General features: G+C 39.3%; 1 protein-coding gene across 1 annotated transcript in view; it reads right to left on the bottom strand.

Annotated features, from left to right (window-relative positions):
- The window catches only part of ank3a (ankyrin 3a), a gene marked incomplete at its 5' end in the record, with an annotated part of 63,530 nt that overhangs the window by 21,325 nt on the left and 15,137 nt on the right, over positions 1–27,068 (bottom strand). The window contains 28 exons of the mRNA XM_079458160.1: positions 1,048–1,272; positions 2,246–2,278; positions 2,932–3,041; positions 4,383–4,485; positions 7,974–8,097; positions 10,872–10,907; positions 11,266–11,338; positions 11,607–11,702; positions 12,740–12,838; positions 12,919–13,017; positions 13,222–13,320; positions 13,432–13,629; positions 14,214–14,312; positions 14,977–15,075; positions 15,169–15,366; positions 15,477–15,575; positions 15,689–15,787; positions 16,034–16,132; positions 16,577–16,774; positions 17,299–17,397; positions 18,296–18,394; positions 19,350–19,448; positions 22,191–22,211; positions 22,862–23,047; positions 23,252–23,350; positions 24,267–24,365; positions 24,745–24,843; positions 25,484–25,585. Of these exons, the coding sequence (XP_079314286.1) occupies positions 1,048–1,272; positions 2,246–2,278; positions 2,932–3,041; positions 4,383–4,485; positions 7,974–8,097; positions 10,872–10,907; positions 11,266–11,338; positions 11,607–11,702; positions 12,740–12,838; positions 12,919–13,017; positions 13,222–13,320; positions 13,432–13,629; positions 14,214–14,312; positions 14,977–15,075; positions 15,169–15,366; positions 15,477–15,575; positions 15,689–15,787; positions 16,034–16,132; positions 16,577–16,774; positions 17,299–17,397; positions 18,296–18,394; positions 19,350–19,448; positions 22,191–22,211; positions 22,862–23,047; positions 23,252–23,350; positions 24,267–24,365; positions 24,745–24,843; positions 25,484–25,585 (3,089 nt within the window). The remainder of the gene's footprint in view (positions 1–1,047; positions 1,273–2,245; positions 2,279–2,931; positions 3,042–4,382; positions 4,486–7,973; positions 8,098–10,871; positions 10,908–11,265; positions 11,339–11,606; positions 11,703–12,739; positions 12,839–12,918; positions 13,018–13,221; positions 13,321–13,431; positions 13,630–14,213; positions 14,313–14,976; positions 15,076–15,168; positions 15,367–15,476; positions 15,576–15,688; positions 15,788–16,033; positions 16,133–16,576; positions 16,775–17,298; positions 17,398–18,295; positions 18,395–19,349; positions 19,449–22,190; positions 22,212–22,861; positions 23,048–23,251; positions 23,351–24,266; positions 24,366–24,744; positions 24,844–25,483; positions 25,586–27,068) is intronic.

Below are 27,068 nucleotides of genomic sequence, written 5' to 3'. Positions count from 1 at the left end.
GACAATGGCTTTATAGAAAAATAAATGAATGAAGTAATATTAGTACATGATTTACATTTACATTTACATTTATTCATTTGGCAGACGCTTTTATCCAAAGCGACTTACAAGTAGTTTTTCTTACAGTGGCACATTACTGCAGAGCAATCAGGGGTAAGTACCTTGCTCAAGGGCACTTCAGTCATGACCTGCTGGCACTGAGATTAGAACAGGCAACCTTCTGATCACAAGCCCAACGATCTAACCACCAGGCCACAACTGACCCCATTTTGTAGAGGTCATTCATATAGTACATGTTCTCAAGTTCAAAAACAGCATAGGGAAACTAAATTGACTTGAATAAAATGCAGATATCTGAAAATCTTCAAGCAAGTTGCTAAAACAGGTGCAAGATGCATCGTACCATTGAAAATTACTCATGTGCATGTTTTACATTCAATAGCAAATCATTCAAAACAATTGATGCAGTTCATAAGGGCTGAATCGCTTAATCATTTTTTAAAATTCGATTCAATAACGATTCTCAAGGCTGTGAATATTTGTTTTGATATTTCGCCACGCACTGAATCTAGGATCCTGACTTATAAAAAACGTTCTGAAACAAGTTGAAGTGCTGGGGGAGTGTATCAATAGAAATACGACATCATCGTTTTTTAACAAGTTGACCATGTTAAGCATGAGTAGCAAGCACATTCAACGGTGTAAAGAAGTCAGAATGCATGAAATAACATGTTACCCCATCTTTAAATGTAAAACAACCTGTTCTGTTTCAATATACCCTTGTGTGTTTAAAGTTCAATATACAGGTTTGTGGCTCTTCATTTCATTTTTTAATTCACCATTGTAATGGGATATTAACTGATCTTTTTTCTATTGGATTTGGATTAAATCTATAATCATTGACTCGAATCGAAAGCTTGTGAATCGGAATCGAATCGTAACATCAGAATCGATACCCAGTCCTACAGTTCATCCCAAATAAACATTTTTTATTCAAGCATTCAAGGAAGGCTATACATATTTTGAGTAAAGATGTAGAAACTATACCCCAAAAACTGTGCTCCAGCTGGCCCCATCTCCACCAGTCTACTGACAAGGCCTTCACCCTCCACCATAGGGGGGGGGTATGCCAGGCGATGACGTTTTGCTAGACGACAGGTGATCCGGGTAGGTGCCGGACACTTCCTGGGAGGAACGATTATACGCATCCCATCGTGACGACTTCCTCTCATCGATCCACCCCGGGCATCGACCATGAAACTAACTAGGAACCTGCAGTAGGATAACAAAGGGTTAATGAAAGACGGACAAAGATAGAGAAAAAGAGAGAAAGAGGGACACCACGCTAACCCACTACACGGACACGAACGAGTGTGAGACGATTCCCATGCTGTGATCACTGTACACCCAACACACTTGGTGAAAGAGAGGGGTGAAAGAAAAGGTACATACGGAAACATAGAAAATAACAGCCAGAAAGAAACCACAGACCATTGAAAGAGAGAGAAAGAGTTTAGTCGAGACAGAGGATAAAACAATTAAAAAGGAGAAGTGACAGTGCTTCGAGCTGTTAAACCTGGCAGCATGTCGTCACTCATACATTATTCAAAAGTACCAATATATATTCAATGTTTAGGCACAACTCAGTGTGGAACGCTGAAACTTTTATCAAAATATTATCATGTTTACTGCCAAGATCAATTGTTTCGAAGCAGTGATCAGTGATCAATAGTGTGACCCGTAACACCTCCACAGATGAATCCCAAGACACCCATTATCACCTGGTTAAAAATTATGAGTATGCTGTGCACTTTCCCTGAATGTTTATAACACATTCTTCTAAAGTGATGACAGAGTTAAATTACATCAATGTTTATTTAATAAAATCAAAAATCATCTACTTGTGCAAGTACACAGTTTTTCATTGTTTAAACACCCTTGTATCTTTCCAAACCATTTCTTTCACTGAACACAAAAGTAGAATTTTATTAAAATATCGTCATACTGGTTTCATTCTGGATTGGAAGGACAGGAGGGTGAGTAAATAATTATGACAAATCATGTGCGTGAAAGTTCATATCCTTGAACTAAAGACACTCGGGTGTGGAGGAGCGCTCACACGGATGAGGAGAGATAAAACAGGACACCGGAGAGAAAGAGGGAGGACAGATGGAAACAGAGGGAAAAGACAAGTGAGAGTAAAAAGCTTTAACAAGAGTGATGTCACTGGACTCTGTGTCTTCACCTGGAGTCATATTGAGGAAGCGGAGAGGAAGGGCTGCAAAAGGAAAAATGAACGAAAGAAAAACAGAACAGAAAGCAGGAGGTAAACAAAATAAACAACATTCATTATTACAATCGTCGTCGTGGCAACATGACAGCTGACATACATATGAGACATGAAGCTGATATGAAACGAAATCTTATGTATAACACTGCAAGAAACCAAAATTAAACGAAAACTTAAACAGAAAGATATCTGCAAATAACTCTAAATAATGCAAAGCTCATCATGCATCCTCAAAAACAATGGTGGTATCATTATCATCGCCAATGACATGATGAATCCCCCTAATAGTTCAGCAATTTTTATTATCATGTATAATGTGAACACATGATTTACAAATTCAAGCTGTCGAGTCGATCTATGCCATTACATTTCAATCTTAAATGTTTGAGTGTTTCATGTTAATTTGATATAAAAGCCTAATTTAGTGCATATGTGGGTTATTCTTCAAATAGGGGGAACTTTTCTATTACCTAGAACAATTTAATAAAAACAGTTTTAATTCAGAGTAAAAAAAGCTCCTACGTGAAGAATTACCCATCAACAAAGAATGCCATATTTAAACAGCTGAACCTATACGTATGTGACACTGTAAATTGTTTTTTGTAAATGGTACATTGCCATAGAAAAAAACAAGTCCTTACCCAGAATGCACAGGACTGCACACAGTGTTGTGTGAGTGATCCACTGTGTCAGGGGTCCAGCTGTATCGCCTCATACACTCGCTGTTGTATTCGCGAGTGGCGGCAAGATGCTGTAAAGACATTCAAACATATACAATTCAAAGTGAGAATTTGCAAAACTTGTAAAAGTGACATAGTTCAAAAATAAAAAAATTCAACAAAGCTAGAATGTAATTGTTACATACTATATCTCAGTTACCTATAGGCCCATATTTTTATGTATCGAGATGAAGCATGGCATTAAACAGGACACTCATGAAAAACTTTTATACATGGAAAAATGCCCATCTGCCTGGGATAGACAAACACAAAGCTGTAGATGGGGACGAGCTTCAGTTTACAAACAAACAATAACAGGCAAACCACTGAGCAAAAGACTGAAAGCAAAGAAATGTGTGTGGGCTGTTGTGTAACGGCGAGATGAAAACTATGATGTGACTAAAGTGATGATGTAACGCCCAAGGCCTGTACCTTATTCTGATGGTCCACCATGTAGGAAATGTCTCTAAAAACACTGTGAAGCTTTAAAACAAATACAGACATAGGTACGTTTAGCTTCAAGTCTGTAAAGGGTGACCCTAATACTGTCAGATGCAGGGAGTGAGGAGGATTAAAAGTGTTTTCTGGCTGTGTTTCAAAATCTAGTATGCTACCAACTGTGATTCACTAAACCTGAACTGAGAGTTCAATAGATCCCTATTAAAGTTGTCTAGGTAGGCAGCTAACTGGGTTTTGAAATTTCTCCGTTCGCATCTGACCCTTACTATTTATTAAAACAAAAGTTTTGTGCATGTTCTTTTGTGTTAAAGGGTTAGTTTATCTAAAATGTAACTTTTATTTCACCGCGTACACAAGAGAATACAGCATTTTTGCGAACATTAAGCTATGACTGTCTCACTACCTTAATACATTCTTTAGGAATTGTGCGGTTTTAACAGTCTGGTATCAATTACCCTAAGTAAAATGGAAAGATAAACAGAAATCCAAAGGGAAAGCACATAACGGAAAAGCCAGAGAGAGCATCTGCCAGGCTGTTATGTGTGTAAGTGTATCCAAGTATAACTCTCCCTCTCTATTTTTCAGCTTCCAATGTCTTTCAATTGTTCTGAGGATAGACTAAGAGTTCAAACGAGAAAGAGACAAATTTTCAATCTAAAAAGAGTTTATTTAAAGACACATTTGGGAATGAAAATATGAAACTGATTCAGTTTGCATGGGGGAACTTTTCACCAATCCCATGGGACCCAGAAAAATGTTCTAGGACAGCTTGATGTTTTGTGGAAAGTCCTGGGTGGACTTTTTGCAATTGTAGGAAGAATGCCAGCAGATAAACAATAAATATTTGGCTGTGTAGGGTTACGGCTAAAAAGAGAAAGACATAGAAATAGAGATAAAGAAAGTGGGATTCTTACCGTATCTTTAGTGGGCACCAGCATCTCTTCAATCATCATGCTGTCTCGAGCGAAGGAGCTTCTGTTCAGAGTGTTGGACCTGTCTGAGCTGAAGGAGCGCAGACTGGAGTGTGTAAGAGGTTCACATATGTGTCCACACACACGCAAGCAGACACACAAACATGAAGCGAAAGACACATACAGGGACGAACACAAAACAAAAACACTGAAATTACAACATGCAACATCCAGGGATAACAAAATCAAAACCCCTCTGAGAGGGGAGACGGACGTCTAATGGACAGAGAGAAAGAAGGTAGAAAACAGAAGATGAAGGATGTGTGGAAGATTTAATTATGACAGAATTGTCATTTTTGGGGTGAACTATTCCTACTATAACCATTTTTTGTTGAGATTGTGAGTGGTGCTTACAGGTTGGTAGGATGTGGTGTATAGTTGCCAGGGAACTTATGTGGTTGCGAAGGTGCTCTGAGTCCCTTTAGTCTGCACTTGTTAGCGTCATAAGAGCTCTAGATATTTCTTAAATATTTTCAGATTAATTGTATAAATGTGTGTGTGCACTCTTCTGCGGTGCTTTCAGAAATGCCTGGACCTCTGCAGGGCTGTCTGAGTCGGTTGCACGGTGCATGTATGAGAATTCTGCAGCAGTCATCAGGATAAAGGTACAGCACTATTCTGCACTACATGGAGTCGATGCCTGTGTCGACTGTTTCGATGAAAGGGTTTATTTGCGGCCTGGTTTTTATATGAATGAGTTAACGACTTACTTTCTACCGTCCCTTCCTGTGCCCCTCCCTCTCACTTCGGCTTCATTTGTCATGATATGCATTATTTTTATGGTTCTGAATTGTTGAAGCAGCCAACTCACCCTTCTCTGCAGTACTCTCTCTCTCTTTATTTCTATACCCTGCATTAGCTTATCACACTTCCTTTACAATTTCAACATTCATTATCACTTCAGTATACTCTCTCCCTCTTTTAAACTGTTTTACATTGAACATTGACGGCTGTTCAGAGCTAAAATAACCACAGTAAAATGGTATTGGGTATTTGCATGCTTGTAAAACAAAGACTGTTACTCCTATCATATGCCTTCTACATTATATACTGTGGTCACGTTGGGTAAATACAGTATGTGGGTGTTTGAAAGCACAATGTAAATTCTTGTCGTGGAGGCGCTGGTGTAATATCTATGCATTGGGTTCTTTAATAAAACAACAACAACAAGTGAACAATAATGCATGCTTAGACCTCTGTATCTGTTCTCTTATTTAGCAAGAAACTGATCTGTGATGACTTTTGTGAATAATGCATTGATTGAGAAACCAATGTTATGTGCCGTCAGCGATTTTCTCTAAGAAACTGGCCTCGTCTGCTGAGCGAAGCCTTTGTCCCTGGATGTTACAAACATAGCAAAACGCAACTAAATCGAAACATATAAACACAATCCATGCCACACTGAACAAAAAAGTAAGCAACCAAAACATAGTTAGCAATACTAATCACTAATATATTGGACATTATTAACATCCACAACATTTCACAAAACACAACTGCTGCCCACATTTCCTGTTAGTAAACTACTCCTACAAACATTTCTGAAACTTCTACGAATGTTTTTGTGTGACTGATAAGAAGCATGTTTGGCTTTGGGGCCGGGTAGAACAAACCGAACCTCATCACAAGAGGATCTGCCGGTTTGAGAGACCAGAGTTCCGGTTGAGATGAGCTGAGATGCAGGTAGTTCTAGATTTGCTCTATCTAGCAGAGGAGCTCAGGCTTCAGTGTTTATGAAAGAAATGAGACTCTACAGAAAGGCACTGCACCAGATGACACAGTGGAGTGAGGCGTGATGGAAGTTGTAGTATGGAAAGGGGCAGCGACAGAGACGACAGCTACGGAAAGAGAAGGCGAAACTAAGAGACAGCGAGTTCGTTCTTACCTTATCCTGGGGCTAGAGAAAATGAGAGAAGCGAAGAAGAAAGAGTAAAATGTACCGGAGGTGGTAGAAGCAGTGAGATAAGCATGGCACTGAGGCTCTGCCACAGCATGTGTTGTGCTCCTAGACAGGACTGTGTGATCGAGTGTGTTTATATATTTAGAACAACACCGACAGCTCTGTTTAAGAGCAAACAATGCCAGGCTGATGCTACAAACGAAATAAAAGAGGCAGCAAATATGAAAAACATTATCATCAACATTACTCATGAGATACTTTAGCATCTGTACCAGAACTCCAAGAGTAAAAAAGAAAAATTGCTTTTCTAACACAAAAAATGTTTCCAGTATGAAAGAATGCGTCTTACCTGGACTAAGCATCAAGGACACTGAGTATTTTGCAAGTGACGTAATTATACCAATTATCTATTAAACTCATTTGAATTGCATTTGACTATTTAATGTCTCTTGTGCAAGCGAACCGCAGCATCGATTTCAAAATACAGCAAACTGTAAAGCTAAGATAGGCTACACTACAGCTACAAACTAAAATGACTTCTATTTAATATCATTAAACCAAACTAAAAGAAATCAATCCAATCTGGCATAAACTCGTAAGGTTATGTAATATAGATGCTCTATATACAACAGGCTCTACAGCATGCAATCTGAAACCAAAGATGATTTTTTTCACCAGCTAGACATCCACACCTTTTCACTGTATACCTGATGGCACACACGGTGTCACGCACTTTCCAGTCTTTGTCACTCATCGTTCCTTTTCTGGTGATGATGTCATTGTTATAGGTCATTAATGTCCTGTGCTTGCACACTCTAAGCAATAGCGCACCAAAGCCAACCAATCGGATCTCACTGTGTCAAACAACAACAGCAAATCAAGGTCCATTGTGCCACATAATGCTCACACGGCACATGGTACCTTTCTATTCTAGTGTGTCATCTTTAAATCTCTCACCTGCTATATTCTTTCATCTGTCAGCTCATTGCAAAGATAAGCACATATACTGTTAAGCTGACCTCTGGAATAAAAGGACAGGATGTATTTTAGCACAAAACAGAGGTGTGCGCATGATGTAACTTTATAATTCTATTACTACAGCACAGTATATGCTTTGTACGTGGCATTACTCACTGCCACATAAGAACATTACTTCTTTAGATTTGTTTCTCAATTTTGTAGTAAATTAGAAAGTCACACAGCTAGAATAAAGCACAGAAACCTTCTAGATTTGAACAAACCCAGACAGTTACGTTTGCAGGTAGTATTACTATTTGTTACTCCATTTAAAAAATAACTATTGTTAAATATTTTTGTTAAAAGAGCCTGAGGCCATGTGGACAGTGCTCCAGAGTGACCCACGTTTGCCCTACTCGTGGTCCTTTTTGCCCTCTCTCCTCTCAGTCAATAGCAGTTGAATAACACACCATGTTATGTTTTCTGATTGCTTTTCATGGAAACCAACGGAGTACTACCCCAGCTTCAAATCCTACTCCTAAACCTACCCAAATGTTAAATTCGCACCTGCCATAAGAACAATGCAACCTCATAAACCTCACTTAGATGCAGAGAACCAGAACAAGGACACGGTGCTTCACAAACAAGCAGCAGTACAGATAAATAAGCCCTATTACCTGGCAGAGCGAGCTCCAATGCTGAAACCCATGTATCCCTCCTGCAGTAAAGAGTCGTCGCCCAATTCTCTCAGGTCCTGCGGCCGAAGATACTTCTCGGTCTCTCCGGTCATTGCATCCTCACCTACAGGTATAAGACAAGCCAAGGATGAACTCACAAAGAAGTAAACAGGTAATTATGACCTGTCTGCAGCAGCAGCGGTAAGTTTCCTTTCCTTCTATTTCATACAAATCAAACGAAACTCACAGGGAACATTATTACAGTGTCAGACAGCCAGTCCATCTGGATCAACTTCATGCTGACCCTTGGTTTGAACCTACAGCTCATTTCTTTGCTCGCTACTACGTCATGGCACCCCGGTCACACGCACACGTCCAGCTAGCAGCTTCTCGATTATTAATCGATGTCACGTAACACCTGCGTGTTTTTTGAAGTCCCGCGTGAATAACAGTAGCTTAGGTGGCGATATTTCACGGAGACGTCGATGAAACGTTTTCAGTGCTGCATCGGGACATCACCGCGTCCCAGGTACAGTAAGAAGTTTCCATCACACTCCCTACACTTACAAGCGTACTTTAATAAATAGTAATATGCTGACTAACCGAACAATATCATAGACTACTCTCAAGAAAAAAAATAACCATAAAGGAATTTACACTGACGTAGTTTGTACACTGTAGTGCTATATTTATTCGTATGATTCGTTATTTAGTATTCGATTTTTAATTATTTATTTGAAGCGGACTTCGTCAACGTCATCATTAGAGCAACAGAGTGAGTGCATAACCGCGCGAATTAACAACAAACACCGACACTCGTGCGATGAAACATGTAAGCTAGAAAACGTTTCCATGCATTTTACCCGACAATGACGCTTTAGTGCCCTATAGGTAGGAAGCTACGTTAAAGGTTTTGAGAGACCGTTAACATTTCTCCATTTCTCGCTTTCATAAACGCGACTTGTGCTCGTCGTCTCTCCCGGTGCTGCAGCCCCTCCCCTCCCGCTACTGGACTCCTCCGTTCCCCTCACCGGTTCCATAATTCCCTTCTTCGGGACCGTATTAAGGACTTAATGACAACGCACAATTATAAGAAAGACTAATTGAGGATATTGTCTAAAAATAGAAAACACTACATTTTAAGTCGATTACTGTTTCAGAACTGCAACATTTAGCACCATTTCGATACAGCGCCTAACCGGTGAATGCTGTATGCAGCAGAGCTGTACAAAACACCGCAGTATACAGATTCACCGACACTCACACAAAAGCGCTGCCATATCCCGCTCCAATACAGATATATCCGTTACTGGCGTATTCCCTCGTTCGGCGAAGTCTGTATCCTTCTAGAAAACGTAATGACCGATGAATACTGTGTTCCGCCTGGTCATGTGAGTCGGTCGTCCCCAGAACTCTCGTGGCACTGATGGTGCGAGATTTACATCCGTTCATTCGCCCGGTAAAAGTTAAATCAGAAGGCAGCCCGGGTCAAGAGAAGGAGGGTCGACCGAAGCGGACATGGGAGATACACTCCAGCTCGAGCACGCAAAGCGAACAGACTGAGAAAGAGAGCAGGTCCTGTGTGTGTGGTGCAAAATGTTTTGCGGGTCCAGAAGCAAGTGCAGGTCTGGTAGCAGGTGGTAATAAGAGACCAAGTACTGTCAACACAGTTCACTCAAGTGAATGAAATGAGACAGCGTTAGCGCTTCTCTAATGTGTGTGTCTGCGTGCGTCAGGTTTTGCCTACATCGTGCCCACAAAATAGTGAAGCCAGAACTCCCCAATGGTCTAGGGACCAGTCAACTGTCCCAATGGGGAATACAAACATTCTTGGGAAAAAATGCTCAATGAAAAATCTGTGTGAGGATAAGGTTTAGAGCTAGAGGGGTATTCAGCTCTGCATAAAATGCTTTACAGTAAATGAGAAGTATTTTAACTAAGGTCTCATCGGGCACATGCTGGAAAATTACTGCAGAACATTCTTAAAACTCATTAGGAAAAGTGCGAAAGAATGTTACATAACTGTAAGGATGTTGTACTCTCTCACTCACTCTCCCTCACTCTCTCTCCATCTATATATAAATAACCATATAATAAAATAACTTTACCATATTATAAAAAAGTGTGTATTTTAGTAAGAAGTTAATAATCAGAGAGATGAGACCAACACTACCTTCACAGCTAAATAGGATTACACATGCAATATACTGAATAACCTATGGATCTATTATAGGCTTTTACAGTACAAACACACACATACACACGTGTACTACAGTTTTATTACAGTGTATGCATCCAGTTGTTTTGTGTTTCAAGATCAAGGTCTCTCTCTCAATCATGACTCTATTTAGTTATCATCTCTCTCCCAGGTAGATTGGAGACACCTGTAGGATTCTGCGCGTATCTGCTGACACACGTGGTAACCATACACCACCACAGCGATCGTAACCATAGAAAGGGGTGCAGCAAGGGACATTAACCTCATGAATATTTCAGCCAAGGCACTGGGAGAGTTAAGCATCATACTCGACACGTGGAATGTTTTCGTCTGATACACACACTGCACGTCAGCTTCACTGCATCCATGGCAACCATTCAGGCTTTTATGGGCATCTCTTACTGTGTGTTTGCATGCTTAATACAGAAATAATCATATGTATGTGTGTACTGTATGCATGTGTGCATAAACTATTTATATATATTTATCCTTAAAAAAGGGTGTGCAGAGCACGCACAGGAAATTGCAGCAATCACACTCTGCTCAAGTGCATGGATAAAGGCACACACAGCAAAACAGATACAATGCAAGCCAGGCGAGAACGCATCTAAGCCGAGCATGTGTGTGGCATGAAGCGAGGGATGAGTGAAAATAATAAGAGAAACTGGAAAAGTGTGTACCTTCTTCCCCTGTCTGAGCTTCATGATCTTTCACAGCTGTTAAATATACAGTACACAGCAACAAGATTACATACATGCACCCCTATTCACAACCGCAGTGTGTGTAGCATTAATGGAGGCAGATTGTGTCAGGCCAGTGATCATGGTGCAAGCTGGAGGGCGGATCTCAAATTATCTACATTGCTTTGTTTATTGCTGTTTATGCTGAATGAAGTAATGAGCAAATGATTCTTGAAAAAATCAACTGCCTCACTCATTCAGTGTCAACATGGCCATAGCCGAGGAACAAACCATTTTACAGCACTATAGACCAGTACAGTTCATAGACAGAAAGAAAGAGTGAGAGCATGTATGTGTGTACAGTACTATAGGTAGTACAGTAGGATAGCTTCACCTTCATCGTCGGACATGTCCAGAAACTCATTCATGGTCTCCGGGACATTGATCTTGTGTTTTTCAGTTACAGGCTGGTTATAAAAGGATAAATATGCAAAACATAGCATATTAGTTTAAATGGCCAAAAATAGCATAACATACTGTAGCATAATATGACATGGCAATGGCATACTAATAATACCTAAAACCATTGTTTTAAGTGTGAATAATATTGGCAAACAAAACTGCATCCAAATGTAAGTGTATTTTTAAAAACAGAGCATGTGACTTAGGGTTTCTGGTTACTAATATTACTTATAAACTTTGGATGAATAATGTAATAATGTTACTGTATTTAACCTTGGCAGTGAGGTTTTCGTCTGTAAGGCCTCTCAGTGTGTCCACGACGGAGATGTACCCCAGTCGCCGAGCAATGCAGAGGGCAGTGTTTCCATTCTGGCACAACCACATATGATCAGACAGATTACATTTGTGTGTTTGCAATAGTGTGTGTGTCTGTGTATCGTTTGTTTATGTAACCTAAAAGAGGCTGTTTGAACGAGCATTTAAAATGTATAACATACATAAGCGCTATTATGATACATAACAGTTAATATAGGGAGCAGCAGAGATTACGTATTTTTGTAGGCCAACCCGGAAGTTTCTGCTGCAGTGGTTTTCTCGACCGAAAGTCTATGCATTTTTCCCACAGACTTTCGGAAGATCGCAAAAAATAAGCTCTGTGATTAACAAAGGTTTATGATATTTACACGTTTTGTCTATCAAGATAATCTTTACAAATTAACTCAACATTTTTTCCTTATAAAGCCGAAACACAATCAGCAGAAGTAAAAAGTTAACACAATTTCGCTCGATATCAACAATATCGCTCGATGTCAACATCACCACAACCAAGCCTTCGACCATTCTTTCAAATGTTATTTAAAATGTGTTCCCTGGTAAGTCATTATTTGTGAATGAATCTGCATCTACGTTTTAAGATGCATTTGAGCCCATGTTGCATTATTTGTGAGCTTTATTTACATTTACATTTAGTAATTTAGCAGACGCTTTTATCCAAAGCGACTTACAAAGAGTTCGGGGAGCAATAAGCGATATATAATGTCCCCGCCAAAGGAAGTAGTCGCTTTTAGCAACGTTTTAGCAACCACAGTTTTTAAGACACAATAATGCTTTAAAACAGAGTAATAATTGGTGTGTTTTATGTCATAGAATAAAACGTAAGAAATATAGAGAGGTTTTTTAATACCCATTGGCTTTGGAGTGATGGAACCGGAAGTCCTAAAATGCTAATTTGCTTCTTGGGTTTGCATAAAAAAATACCTAATCTCTGCGGCTCCCTATTAGGAAGCATGAAATAGAGAAATGTGTGTTTGCAATATGAATGTACATATGAGCTTGTACTCGCATGCTGACCAATGTCATCAGCTTGCTGACTCAAGCAGATTTTACCAGCATGCCCCAGTACTCACCGCTGTGAGCTCATTGGGCGAGGCTCCGTACTGAAGCAGCATATTAATGATGTGGGTGTGGCCTTGCTGTGCTGCTTGGTGGAGGGGGGTGTAACCATTCTATGGACAGAAAGACAGTACAGGATAATGTACATATTACAATACACAGAAAGATAAAAAGACTGCAGCTCAAGACTCACCTTCGTCTTGGCATTGGGTCTGGCCTGATTCTCTAACAGAAAATTGGCCACCTTCAAGTTGCCATAGTGACACGCCACGTGCAATGGAGTGTAACCAGTCTATTAGGACAAAAAGGATAGAACGGTAAGAAAAAGAGAGAGAAAATGAGTGCAGACATTTATTAAATATATAAAAGGACTAAATTGCAAGACCTGACACATACATATAGCTTCCACAAATGGATAGAGACAGGAAGTGCAAAGCTTCTTAACACCAGTTTGCTTGTGGAGACAAGCAAAGCGAAGCGAATGTTGAACACTGACCTTGGTTTGGGCATCAATATCTGCTCCATGGTTCAAAAGCACTTCAGTCACACCCACCCTGTCGTCCTGTGCAGCCAGGTGCAGTGGCGTGAGACCATTCTGTTTCACAAACACATACAATTTCTTATTACAAACATGTAATACTGAAAATATACATTAATGTAGTGGTCATTGCCTTTCAATCATTATGCTCGGTGTATGTTTGTTTACCTTATTGCCCATGTTAACGTTAGCATGTTTGCTAAGCAGTAGAGACACTAAGTCCACACTGCCCTCCTGTGCAGCGAGATGGAGGGGGCTAATGCCCTGACGGGTCACTGTGTTACACTCCGCCCCATATTCCAGCAACGTCGTCCCAATTTCCAACTGATTCTTCTTTGCTGCAATGTGAAGAGGAGTGTAGCCGTTCTAAGGAAAATGAGAAAGATGCAAAGATGTTTTTGACTTGGGATGTAATGCATGGATAGGATAGTCTTATCTTAATTTTATCTAATATGCTACTTTTCTTGGTTTTGATGAAAACAAAGCAAATCCACAAGGTGTCAATGAGCTCTTCGTCCAGCTAATTTCTTAGAAACGTTTCAAGCTTCTATTCGCGTCTTTGTATTGACTTTGTATGTAATGTACTTGCACAAAATCGCTTTATTTGCGTCTGTTGTGAACACAGCATTAGATACATAATTCATATGCATATTAGTATCAGGGCTGTTTATGAAAAACATTGAAATTAAGCATTCCTGAATAATAATAAAACATAGAAAAGGTGAAGAAATAACCAAGCCATTTTCTCCTCCAGATTTTAAGGTTCCTCAAACCTGTAAACATTATTTGTTATCATATGTTATTAATGTTATTACATTTTATTGATCAATATTTCTGTCTACTTTACAATTACTTAAAAAGATAAATATGATATTAATATATTAAGATTAAAGATTATTATATTTGATTTATATTGTATCAACCCATCTTAGTGGGAAAAGTGTGTGTACCTTAGCAGCAGAATGTGGAGATGCTCCCTGGTCCAGAAGTACCAGAGCCACCTTCTGATTATCATAGTGAGCAGCCACATGCAGCGGTGTTAACCCAGTCTACAACACGATCACACACACACCAACACGATCACAAGCGCACAGACGAGCATGCACCCACCATACACACAAACATAAGAAGCATGCATGTATGTAAGCACATACAGTGCATGAGTGTGCACATGGGTGGGTGTACACACACAGAGACACAAACCATGTTAAGGTTAGAGGGAAGAGATCCTTGCAAACCACTTTAAGATAGCAGCATTAAGCTCTAATACAACATGAGAAGCTACACAAGTGAAAATCACAAATTGAAGATTATAGTGTCCTTAACAAAGATTAAGCTGCTGGTACAATGGTATTTAATTAACTGTATATTATTGTTAATAGGTAAAATTTTACTTTTGGTTGAATACATAATGGCAATTAAATTTTTGGATGAACTTTAAGATCTATGAGTATACTCCGAGTCTCTCAGTGAAGTTAGTTATTTATAGTCATTCATTTTAGTGCAAGAATACTGAAGAGTAAGCATATTAGGGAACGGTAGCACATATAAACAGAAGAAGACCTGTGTATTAGTGCACTGAGAAGGCATCATGCCCTCAACGAAAGAGGTCTTAGGAGACATAAATTGACAAACGGAATACCCCAATCTTGTGGATTGTGCATGTTTGTAAGCATGCACTTGTGCGAGTGTATAATGTATTTGTTTACCCACCTTGCCTGCAGCATCCGGTGCAGCTTTCTTCTGCAGTAGAAGATTGGCCACCTCCAACTGGCCATACTTTGCCGCCACATGCAGGGGAGTGAACCCTTTCTGTGAAAAGAAAAAAAAGAAAGAATTGTTTTTACAGAATTTTACTTTACTGAAAACATGCACTGGTACAGCTTGTATTTACTCCACACACACCTTGGTTGCTGCAGAGATGGAAGCTCCCTGTTCTAACAGGAGGGATGCTATCTCATGGTGACCCTCCCGGGCGGCAAGATGGAGAGGGGTGTAGCCAGAGGTGGTGGATACGTTAGGTAACGCCCCCTTCTGTAGCAACTGCTGCACAATCTCCAACTTTCCTAGGCGGCTAGCTATATGCAGGGCTGTTTGGTCATCCTGAAGGTCCATGTTATTGAAATAGAGAGTGCAAGACAACCAGCCATGTTGTAATAATGCTTGGGTTGAAAACGAATAAGTACAAAATTCAGCATTTGTGCATGTCTCACCTTGGCTTTGATGTCCACTTTAGCTCCATTCTGCAGCAGATATCTGACAACATCAGCTTGGCCGGCCCTTGCTGCCATGTGCAATGCTGTTTCACCTCTCTAAAACAAACAAACACAGAGAGATTGCTGTAGTTATTGGAATAAATTAACTGTGAGCAGAGTAGTTTGATATTTAGCTTTGCTGAAGTGTCTGCCAAAAAGAGGAAGCGTACCACATTGGTGGTGTTTGGTGAAGCACCGTGATGCGTGAGCTGTTTCACTATGTTCTCGTGACCCATAAATGCAGCAACATGGATGGGCGTCAACCCCGACTACAAAAGACAAACCAACACAGACACATGAAATTTAAAAACGGCTCGTAATTTTATATTTTAAATGCATATACAGTCCATTAAAACGTGAACAATTCATTTAATTGAAACTTACACAATTGATCTGTTCTTTCAGTGACGTTATGGCACTATAACTACGCATATAGAAAGCTTCCCCTGTAACTTATAAGTTATCTGTAAACTTTTATCTATGAAGTTATCTATAAATGTTCATCTTTCTCGTACCTCTGTGACCGCCTGCAGTGACGCACCATGTTTCAGTAGAAGTTCCATGACCTTCACTCGATTCTTCTTGCAGGCAATATGAAGAGGTGTAAAACCATTCTGTTGATGAAGACACACACACACACACGTTCTGGTTGACTGAGATACCACCACACCCACGTTTACCAGAAGTGTGTAAGCACAAAAACCTGCCTTTCTCTGGTCTGGCTAGCATGTATTTAGCGACACAGTGGTTGTTTTTATTTTTTTATTTAAAACTAGCTCAAAATTTATCAACTTCAAGTTGAGTGAACGACACGCCCACATTCTCGGTGTTACTATGGCATCAACTCAGTGGATTTTCAGACTCCCTACCACTGTGTTTTTGACTCACTCATTGTAAAGGGAAAGATTAGTATTCATACAGCTGCATTTGTTAACAGCGGCAAAAGAATACAGTTTTACCGCCCAGAGAGAGAGAAACCCAAAGAGAGAGCAAAAGATTAGATCGAACAGACCAGTATAATTGTGGAAAACCTATCCAGTATAGATCTGTGACCTCACCAGGGCTTTAGCGTTAGGGTTGGCCTTCTTATCCACGATGACCTTCGCTACTTTGTAATGGCCGCAATGGGCGGCCACGTGCAGTGCGGTCAGGTAATCGTTGGTAACATCATCTACAGGGGCATTGTGCTGGAGGAGAAGTTGGACGCAGTTCAAATGGTCCCCTTGGGTTGCCATGTGCAGTGGAGACAGACCATTCTATGACAGACAAGAAGAAGGAAATAACATCTCAATGATGTATATTTTATAGAACCAATCCATACAAAAAATGTTTACACATCTTTTCAGTGGTCTCGGTCCGCTTGTTTGGTGCGCACCAGGGTTTGGGGTGGCAGCGTTCACACATACACAAACGAACCGCACTAACAGATTAATCGCACCAGAGATCTAAGACTATTTCAAAAGTTCATGCTTAACTTACAAAATCTGATCATTAAGTTATGTATATTCATCCATTTCTCAAAATTATAAATCAAACACACCAAACTATACTTAATTAGCATTAAGAAAATAAATAACACATTATGTGCTTTAGCATTTAAAATCATGGTGAAATATTACACTCTTACGGTCAAAATAACATCTGATCAAAAATTCTGATAAATATTACAGCCACACGAGGGCAGTGTTCGGCACAGAAAGAGACCATGATCACACATGCACATCCTTGCATGCACTCCCACTCGCAACAATAATTGTGGTCAGAGAAGCAAAAGTCCTACTTTAGTCTTGGACAGGATGGGAGCTCCCCTGTCCAACAGCATCTCAACAACTTGCTCATGTCCACTTCGTGCTCCACAATGCAGCGGGGTCAAGCCATCCTGTGTGCACACACATACACATCAAATGTTAGGTAATATTGAAAAGCAACATCTGAGATCACGCTGTACTCTCATTAACAGCTGATACCACAGACAAAAACAGAAGCACTTCATCAGGGAACTGCACTTCCAGCTGCTACACAGACACTATGCTGATGTGTTTGATATTTTTTGCATGACTACTCACTTTAGGCTGCATACTGTTTCGTTATTTAAACTTCATTGGCGTTTTGCTTGATAGTTACTTTTAGCTAAGTATGTAGTTAATCGCAAAAGTTTTGTAATCTCACATGTGTCAATCAAACTAGCTCAGACACCGAAGTGCAATAATGATTTTAATATGAACATTTTTAACCAAATTCTTCCGATGCCATTATCTGAACTATGCTATGCATTTTTAAAGAACAGCCCAATGTAAATGGTTGTCTCAGGTCAATACTGATTTGTTTTATTTGTTGATTTGTATGTGTAGCATTAAGAAAAAACACCTGAGACAAGGATGATGCTTAAATAAAACACAGCCAAAAGTCTTCTGAGCTAAGAAAGAGCAAACCATAAGCCATAAGAATTTCCTCTGGGGATGTTAGCCTGGGCTCATCTTTGATGAGTTCAAGGGTCACTGTACTGAAAGTAAAATCACTCCAGGCAAACTACAATATATAACTGTAGTCCTGAGGTACTGCTTGACGTTTTTCTTTAGGTTAACATACCACTGAGGCACAGATTTATGCCTCATCCTGTTAGTACTATACTAAAATTATATAATATTTAATTTGATTTAGTTATTGTGAAAACTATGTGTTTAGGCTGTATTTTTAAGTTTCATTATGATGTAATAATATTTTTAATATTCATGTGTAATTTGTAGCACAGCTTGTGTGTTGTGTGTATGTGTTACCTTGGTCTTGGCATCAATCTTTGATCCTCGGTCCAGCAACAATTTCAACATATTTCCATTCCCTCTCTTAGCCGCCACATGCAGTGGTGTGATGTCATTCTGCATGAGACACACAGCAGGTAAAAAGAGAGATATTGCAGTTACTAAAAGCAAAATCGTGAGTCCACAGAGATGACATTACATAACTAATGATCTTTTATTGATAAAATAATCATACTTAGTTGTTTTATTTTTTATATACTGTATACTTTTTTATTTTACACTTTTCAGAGGAAAAATACATATATTTATCAAGGCAGAAATACTTTTTATGTCAATACAAAGACAGCGTCACATAAAAAACAATAAGATATATCTGCCATTTGTCCTGAAAGTGATATTTTTACGTTTACACATATGTTTTAGAATTTTCCTTATTTATATATATTTTTTTTTTGTGCACACTGAAGGGTATAAGTCTTTCTGCAATGATTTTATATCTATATTTAATATAGCATTACAGATTCAACTAAGTTTCATATATTTTCCTATCATATAGAGATGCCACACCAATAGTAAAATGACTCAAAATATTATTTTTTTCAAACATGACCCTTAGGCTAAATTCATTTCTGTGTGTATTTGGTCTGTATTTGCCATATGACCATTTAAAGGGTCGTAACAGTTTCTGCCGGGAGGGCATTTGGCACATATAAACACACATATGTGAGCATGTGTACACACAGAGCCTTCAACCATTTATCTCATTCATCACACACTTATAGAGCCCTATGCTTCAGTCTGGTGGCAAACTGTACAACACATTAATGAAATACTGCCCCCCTCTGATGCTCAAAGAAACTGCATGATATTCAGTGTCACTAGATAGTGTAAAAAAGCCACTAACCTACAGAAGTGTCTCTTTTATTTGAGAGAACTGGACTATCTATTTTTAGGAAGATAAATGTGGCCCCAGTATATTTGATGCACCATGGTTCAGTTTATTTGATTCTTGTACTATATATCAGAGTGTACACTGTTGGCCCTCCGGAGAAGCAGATAGCACTGTTCTTACCCGGGCCATAAAGTCCACTGCCGCCCCTCTGTTTAACAGTAATGTGGCCACGTTGATGTTTCCATAGTGTGCAGCAATGTGGAGAGGAGTGAAACCGCTCTGGTGAAGAGACAGACACAGAATAGAATGGTTAAAATGTGATGATGTGAATGATTTTGTTTTTAGCCTGTTTAGCATCTAAGTCTCGTAGCTTTGTACTATGTAATTCATCCAGTATCCGATCACAGAAAGGAACACTAGTGAATATAAATGATTGCTGAAATATTCCTGTTCCAAATCCAATTCAACACCACTATAGTATATAACGCACAATATTAAAGCAATAGTAGCATTGTTTCATGATACACTCACCTGCAAGTCATTTCAAACCTATATGACTTAATTTCTTCTGCTGGACACAAAATAAGATATTTTGAAGAACGTTGGAAACCAAACAACATTGTCCTCCATTATATAGACACAAAACCACTGAGATATTCTTCAAAATATCTTCTATAATAAAATGAAATGGTCCAATTACAAATATGAAAATATGAGACCTAATATTTCAGAAAGTTTGATCTATATTTTCTATATTCTGAAACTCATCAGGTGAAGGACATTGTTGGTGGATTGTATGCTATATCAGAATATATCCGTATGTAATATCAGAACATTCTGAATAGGAGAGGCAAATGTTAAAGCGAGATGGAGGGATCCTATAGGCTACATTGCAGCCCAGCCCTTCCAGTCATGGAGATTTCCTTCTCAATCCGCCACAAATCAGGTGGTGCTAAGCGCAGATCCTCCCTATGTTATGTTCGCTCTCTCATTGCCATGGGAACAAAGCTCCACCCACTTTGAATGGAATTATTGCAATTATTAGCCACAGGCGTGAACGTTTAACCAGCAGGGCTTTAAAACATTTCCAGGTACACACTAATAGAGCATGATAAGTACGACTGACTTCAAACTAGGGACCTCAGTGATCACCAAGGCATTATAAAGTTATAATGAAGTGTTACATTTAGCTCAAACCCCTTGTTAAAGGCACAGTTCAACCAAAATAAAAGATTCTGCCATCATTTACTCACCCTTGAGTTGTTCCGAAACTGTATAAATGTCTTTGTTCGGATGAACAGAGAAAGATATTTGGAAGAATGATTGTAACCAAACAGTTCATGGCCACCATTGACTACCATAGTAGGAAAAATGACAATGGTCGTCAAAAGTGCCCCAGAACTGTTTGCTTTCTTTCATTCTTCTTGTTCAGCAAAACAAAGAAAATGTAAAAGACTTTTCCTACTATGGTAGTCAATGGTGGCCAAGAACTGTTGAACTGGTTCAGAACTGGTTGCAGCATTCTTCCAAGAGCTTTCTTTGTGTTCATTAGAACAAAGAAACTTATACAGATTTGGAACATCTTGAGGGTGAGTAAATGAAGACAGAGTTTCCATTTTTGGGTGAGCTGTTCCTTTAAATAGATCATTGATTTTTTAAAGGCTAAGAGAGTAAATTCCTAAAATAGATTTATAAGAAGACATATTCTTATAAAAACAACACTTAACTCTATGCTGGGGTCGTTAGTTGCAATCCGGCCATATTCTCTACCATGCAAAATATGTGAACTATACATTTGCACAGCTGAATTGCTTCTGCTTTTGGCAAACTTGACCATGCACATGTGCAAATTCTTTTGGCATCATTGCAGAGATGCTAAACGTCAAGATTTCCAGCTGTTTATCTGAAACTGAGGGATGGTATCAGTCTACAGGCCCATGCACAAGCCCTAGGGAGGAGAGACTAAACTAACAGATTCATCTCATCTCTGTAGCTGGGCAGCCGGGTTCCTCTTTCACAGCCAAAACAAATGTAACTGTATTGCTCAAAGGAACAACATGCTTCTTCCATTTAGAAATAAAAGTGGTTTAAAAGGTTAGAGTGATAATATACCGTTTTCTTAGTTATATAGTTGTAGAATGTGCCAGTTTGGTAACCTTTGCATTAGGTAATGTTCTGATGACTTTTCGAAAAAAAAATCCACACTTTTCAGGTTTGAAAAAATGTAGATGCATCAGACAAAATTAAATACTTATGTGCAATTTCTTAATCTAACCTAGGTTTTAAATGGCAAATATTGTGTTTATAAAACTTATTTTTATTTAACTGTATTCTGAGGGTTTCCTTCAATAACGTAATGTTAAAGGTATATTTCACCCCAAAATAAATAATATTTTAACATTTACTCACCATCATGTCATTGTAAATCCTGTATGACCTTTTTCATCCGCAGAACACAAAAGAAGATATTTTGAAAAACACTGGTAACCAAACATCATTGGCCCGCATTGACTTCCGTTGTATGGACACAAAGCCACTGAGACATTTCTCAAAATATCTTCTTTTGTGTTTCACAGAAGAAAGTCATATACAGGTTTTAAATGACATGGGGTACAAAAAATTACTTTTTTTGAGCTAACTATCCCTTTAACAACTACAAACTTCTGCAACAGACATACTCTGAGTCTGCGGCAGCCAATGAGGAATATTCCTCGTCTAAGCAATCAACAATAATAACAGCAAACACAAATAGAAATTGTTATCTATTCTCCAATCAGAAAGTAACGTGTTTAGATGTGGAACCCCGGCCTGTAGCTGCAGAAATCAAAACATGCTTCAGCCCTCCACCCAAAGCATGGTCTCATTCCTCTTTCCCTAGAGATGGAGGGCACATAGCCATAGAGAAAACAGGAAATGATACAAAAATAGATATGGTACAAAAGAGGTAGGAGCAACACTATGGGGGTGTTCTAGGCAAAGCAAGGGGTGGGAGGTGTAGGCTGTTGTTTATCATGTTTATACCTCTGTTGTTCTATTCATCATCTACGTTGAGATGTGAGGAAAGGAGAAAATGTGCAGTTAGTGAATACTTGCAGTTAACAAAAACACACACACATCTAAATAGAGGACTACGTGTGGGAGAGTAGTATGTGTGTAAGAATAAAAACTGACACATTAAACAATAAAAAAGAGTAATAACAAAAAGTATAAAAATCAAACCGCTATGTTGAACTACTTGAGAGTACAGAATTTGTGTTTTAGTATACAGATTAAAGTGATAGTTCATCCAAAAATGAAAACTCTGTCATAATTTACTCACGCTCTATTCATTTCAAACCTGTATGACTTTCTTTCTTCCAAAGAACACAAAAGAAGATATTTTTAGGAAAAAGTGCCGGCACCCATTCACTTCAATTGTATGGACACAAAACCAATGCAAGTGAATGAGTGCTGTTGCTGTTCGTTTAACAACATTCATGTTTTGTGTTCTGCGAAAGAGAGAAAGTCATACAGGTTTAAAATGACAAGAGTTAGAATTTAATGACAGAATTTTTATTTTTGGGTGGACTATCAGGCTTAAACGAGTTCTGTGAGGTGAAGGGTTGCGAGACTTAAACGTAAGATAGAGAGAAAACGTACAGATAAAAATGATAAATGGCTAAATATGTTAAATAACCATCTGCCAGACAGACCTTAGACTCAACGTCCGCGTTGTGGTCATTCTGAAGGAGCAGAGCGGCAGATTTGGTGTCGTCCTTTCGGGCGGCGATGTGGAGCGCGGGCAGGCGGACTTTACCTTTCGTGTCATTCTCTAATAACAGAGACACCACCTGATCGTGACCCTGCTGCAGGGCTACAGCTAACGGTGTAAAGCCGTCCTAAAGATAGAAAACCAGAAGAGAGAGTCCTGAGTATTACATCATATTCCTTGTTTTACATAAAATCACTTTTATTTTAATTGTCTGACTGAGAGCGAAGAGAGAGTAGATGGAGGGTAGGAATCCCTTATCTGTGAAGGTCTTCAGGTCACTTAGCACCACAACAGAAATCAATAAAAGACACTCAGACAAACACAAACAAACCTCTGTGGCGATGCTCTGGCTGGAATTGTTTTCCAGTAGAAAGCGCACCACCTCCAGATGGTTCTCCTGAGCAGCCATGTACAGCGGAGTAAAGCCATTCTGTGTTGAATGAATGAACATTCAGTCATATTATAAAAACAATCCTATAACATATTTGTATTAACCTACAATGCTGGAACAATATTATAGTTATTATTTCACAACAAAATACCGTCTGCACCACTTTCAGACCCTTTCACCGCTCTTAGCAAAGAAAATCAATCAGAGAGAGACAGTGAGAGAGAGTGTGGAATGTGTGGAAAATAATGTGTGGAAAAATGACTTAAAAGTTAAATTCGAATTTCTACACAGGCAATGACTAGACACCCAGGTTGCCATGGTAAATGTCACTCTTGTTATTTCAGAAATCAGCTGAGATTTCCCCAGAGAGGACAGACCCCATCACATCCAGCCTGTTGTGACCTCAATGACCTTGTTCCCATGGCAACACAAAGATGCTGACAGTGCAGGGAAAGAGAGAGTCATACTTTGTGATGATTGGGCATCATGCAGGAATACAAACATTTACACATTTATTATCAGATTTAAGCTAGCCTGTTTCTTAGCATTTTTAGAAGTCTGCCATTAGTTATAATAATTTGTTAGAATTATATGTGCAGATTTCGAATGCCATAAAAATAATAGGAACTTCATTGCTTTTTTAATATGCAGACACTTTAATGTTTACAACGTAAAATCTAGTCAAAGGCAAATTATGTTGACGTTAATATTAACATCCAGCATGTAAGAAATACGTATTATTGGCATCTCAGTAATGCAAGTGACATTTATTTGCTCATGTTCAAAGGAGTGTGCGTGCGTTTAATGACTTTGCTGGATCACTAAAATAGCATCACTATGACAGATATGAACCATGTACGTGAGCTGCCTTGCATAAGTAAAGCTAAATGATCCAACTCAGTGTGTATATTTGTGTGTGTATCAAATAGGTGTTTGTGGATCGGGGAGTAAGCACCTGGCTCTGGGCATTGACGTTGGCCCCATTGGTCACAAGTTCCCTCACGACATCCGCCTGTCCGGCCAGTGAGGCGATATGCAGTGCAGTGTTTCCTTTCTGGATTAGTGAAACGACAGAGAGACAGACATGAGTGGCATATCTCGGTTAATCTCCTGACCACCTGTTCGTGTCACCCCATCCTTTTGTCCCATTGGCATATGCCCCACAATCCCCGGTCCTCCACTGGTGGGCATTCCGTACCCACCGCTAGATTGTGTTGTTTCCGCTGGCCTGCAACACTTCATTCTTGGAGAGTGAATCCAGCACTAAAGTATTTTTATACCCAGTGTGAACGTTTTCACAGGAGCATAGAACAGCATGTGATATCAGAGACAGAAAGAAACCATCTACCAGAACAACTTGGTGTGTGAGTGAGAGAGATAGAAAGAGAGAGAGAGAGAGAGAGAGAGAGAGAGAGAGAGAGAGAGAGACTGACCTTGGTTGCTGCATCTACATTGGCGCCCAGTTTGAGCAGTTCGACCACCACCTCCACATGTCCCTCTTTGGATGCTAAGTGAAGTGAATTCAACCCATTCTAAAACACACAAAGCAGTTTTGTTAGTGGCTATAGAGGAATATTTTTAAAAATAGACAAAATGTTTATTCTGCAGTTATACCTGACAGATTCAGGAAAATATTCTGGATGGTTTTAAAATATACGAACATAAAAACTGAAACCGATATCCAGACAACTCAAGATAATCATATTTAAAGGGACAGTGCAGGCTTATAATCTTTTTATTATTTACTCACCCTCATGTCACTCAAAACCTGTACGACTTTCTGTCACAAACAGTTTTTGGAGAATGTTGGTCACCCATTGATTTTGATTGTATGGAAACAAAACTACTGAGACATTTCTCAATTATCTTCTTTTGTTCTTCACAGAAAAGTAGTCATATACAGGTATTAAAAGACAGTTATCAGTAAAATGCATTGAAAATAAGTAAAATTATGAAACAGCGTCACAGTCAAGAAACAGTTTTGCGTTCTACACCCATAGAGAAGTGTTGTGAATTGTACTGAGATTTTACGACACTGCTAAATATTAATACTAAAACATGTTTCCTTATTCCACAGAATTGGTCTTCTGGCAGAACATTGTGCTTTAATGATAATAATAATATTGGTTTACACAATAAAGGCTGATGACAGAATAGAAATTATTCATATACCTGATTACAGATGTTGATATCGACACCGGTCTTCAAGTAGTCAAGCACCTTCTCAAGGTTCCCCGCCCTCGCTGCCCGAAGGTAACTGGCATTGCTGTCTGACTGCAAGTAAAAAAAAGAGAGAAATACACAAGTGATCATGGGGTCAAAGGTCAAATCCAGGGCACCTGAGATGATCAGCAACAAATCAGAAGCAAATACAATTTTCAGACTTGCGTTTTAAAAATAAATGGACTTGAAATAAAGCATTCATACCAGCTCCATCCAAATTCAGGAAAACATCAGCTTTACTTTAGCAGTTGATAATGTCCCACAGTGAAGCTACGATCCCACAGTGTTGCATGAGACACCTAACATTTTAGCAATCCGAACATCCCAGAATTACTGCTAAAGCTCCAGACGCGGCAGATTTAGATTCAGCAACACCAAATAACGGTTATTATTCAGAAACAAGTTCCGCCCACATTCCCTCCTGATATTTCAATCTCTCGCGCAGGATTTTCTTTGCGTATCACAGCTGTTGTCTTCAGAAGGACAGAGTTGTCCGGGCTCTGTGACTCCTTGTGTGTATACAGGAGAGACAGTGAGAGATTTGGGAGAAAGAAAGAGAGACTGGCTACATGATGTGTGTGTGTGTGTGCCACGTGAATTTACTTTCATTTGTCAGGCTGGATTTGATTCAGAGACACTGTGGCAGACATAAATGGACGCACAGCAAAAATTTTGAAGCAGTATTTTGCAAGCACGTACGCACATACGCACATACGCACACACGCACACACACACACACACTCATAAAAAGAGTTGGAGGGTTTCATCATTGAAACTCACATGGGGAATTCCTCTAAATGAAAGAGGCTATATTTAGTTTCCACTAAACCCAGGACAAACCCCTCCCCATATCTATCCTCAATGTGTGTGTGCGTTGGCATGAAGATCTGGAAAGAAAGGCAACTCGCATTCCAAAAGTAACTCATCTTTGTTTGACAAGCAGTGGATACGTTGAAACACTATAAGGAGATAAACAACATTCACATTTGTCTAGTGGCAGATACACTCAAGAACAGCCGACACAGTAAAGGGCAGATGAGATAAGTGTGTTTTTCTATGGGTTTGTGTGCGTGTGCACTTCTACATTTCTCTGTTAATAATGAACTGTAAGACCATTAGCTAAAGTAATTTACTCTTCCTACTCCACCGGGAAACCTCCACTTCCTGTGTGCCTGAGGGTGTGTGTGTATCAGCCAACACTTACAGTCCGATCTGTATAAAGTGATGGATTAAAAGCGCACACAAAAGATGCCTTTGCAGTGTAATGCTCACAGTAAACAACTTCTGCCCCCATACAGGGATAAAATAAAAGTGACTCGGAGATAGTGCGTTGGTGTCTCTCTCTCATTTTTTTCATTTCGTCCCTGTTATCTCTGAGTTAATGAGTTTTTCCAGCTTGTCATCCATAACTCCATCCCTGAAGGATTCTTTCTGGGAAAATAACACACACCCACTCAAACACACACAACTACACATTTTGCACTTTAAGAACATGAACGATTACTTCTGTAATAAGTGCTGGTTTCTAATATAA

The sequence above is a fragment of the Barbatula barbatula genome (genome assembly GCF_947034865.1).
Source record: "Barbatula barbatula genome assembly, chromosome: 6".
Classification (NCBI taxonomy): Eukaryota; Metazoa; Chordata; class Actinopteri; order Cypriniformes; family Nemacheilidae; genus Barbatula; species Barbatula barbatula.
This window is presented reverse-complemented; position numbering and strand designations above follow the sequence as displayed.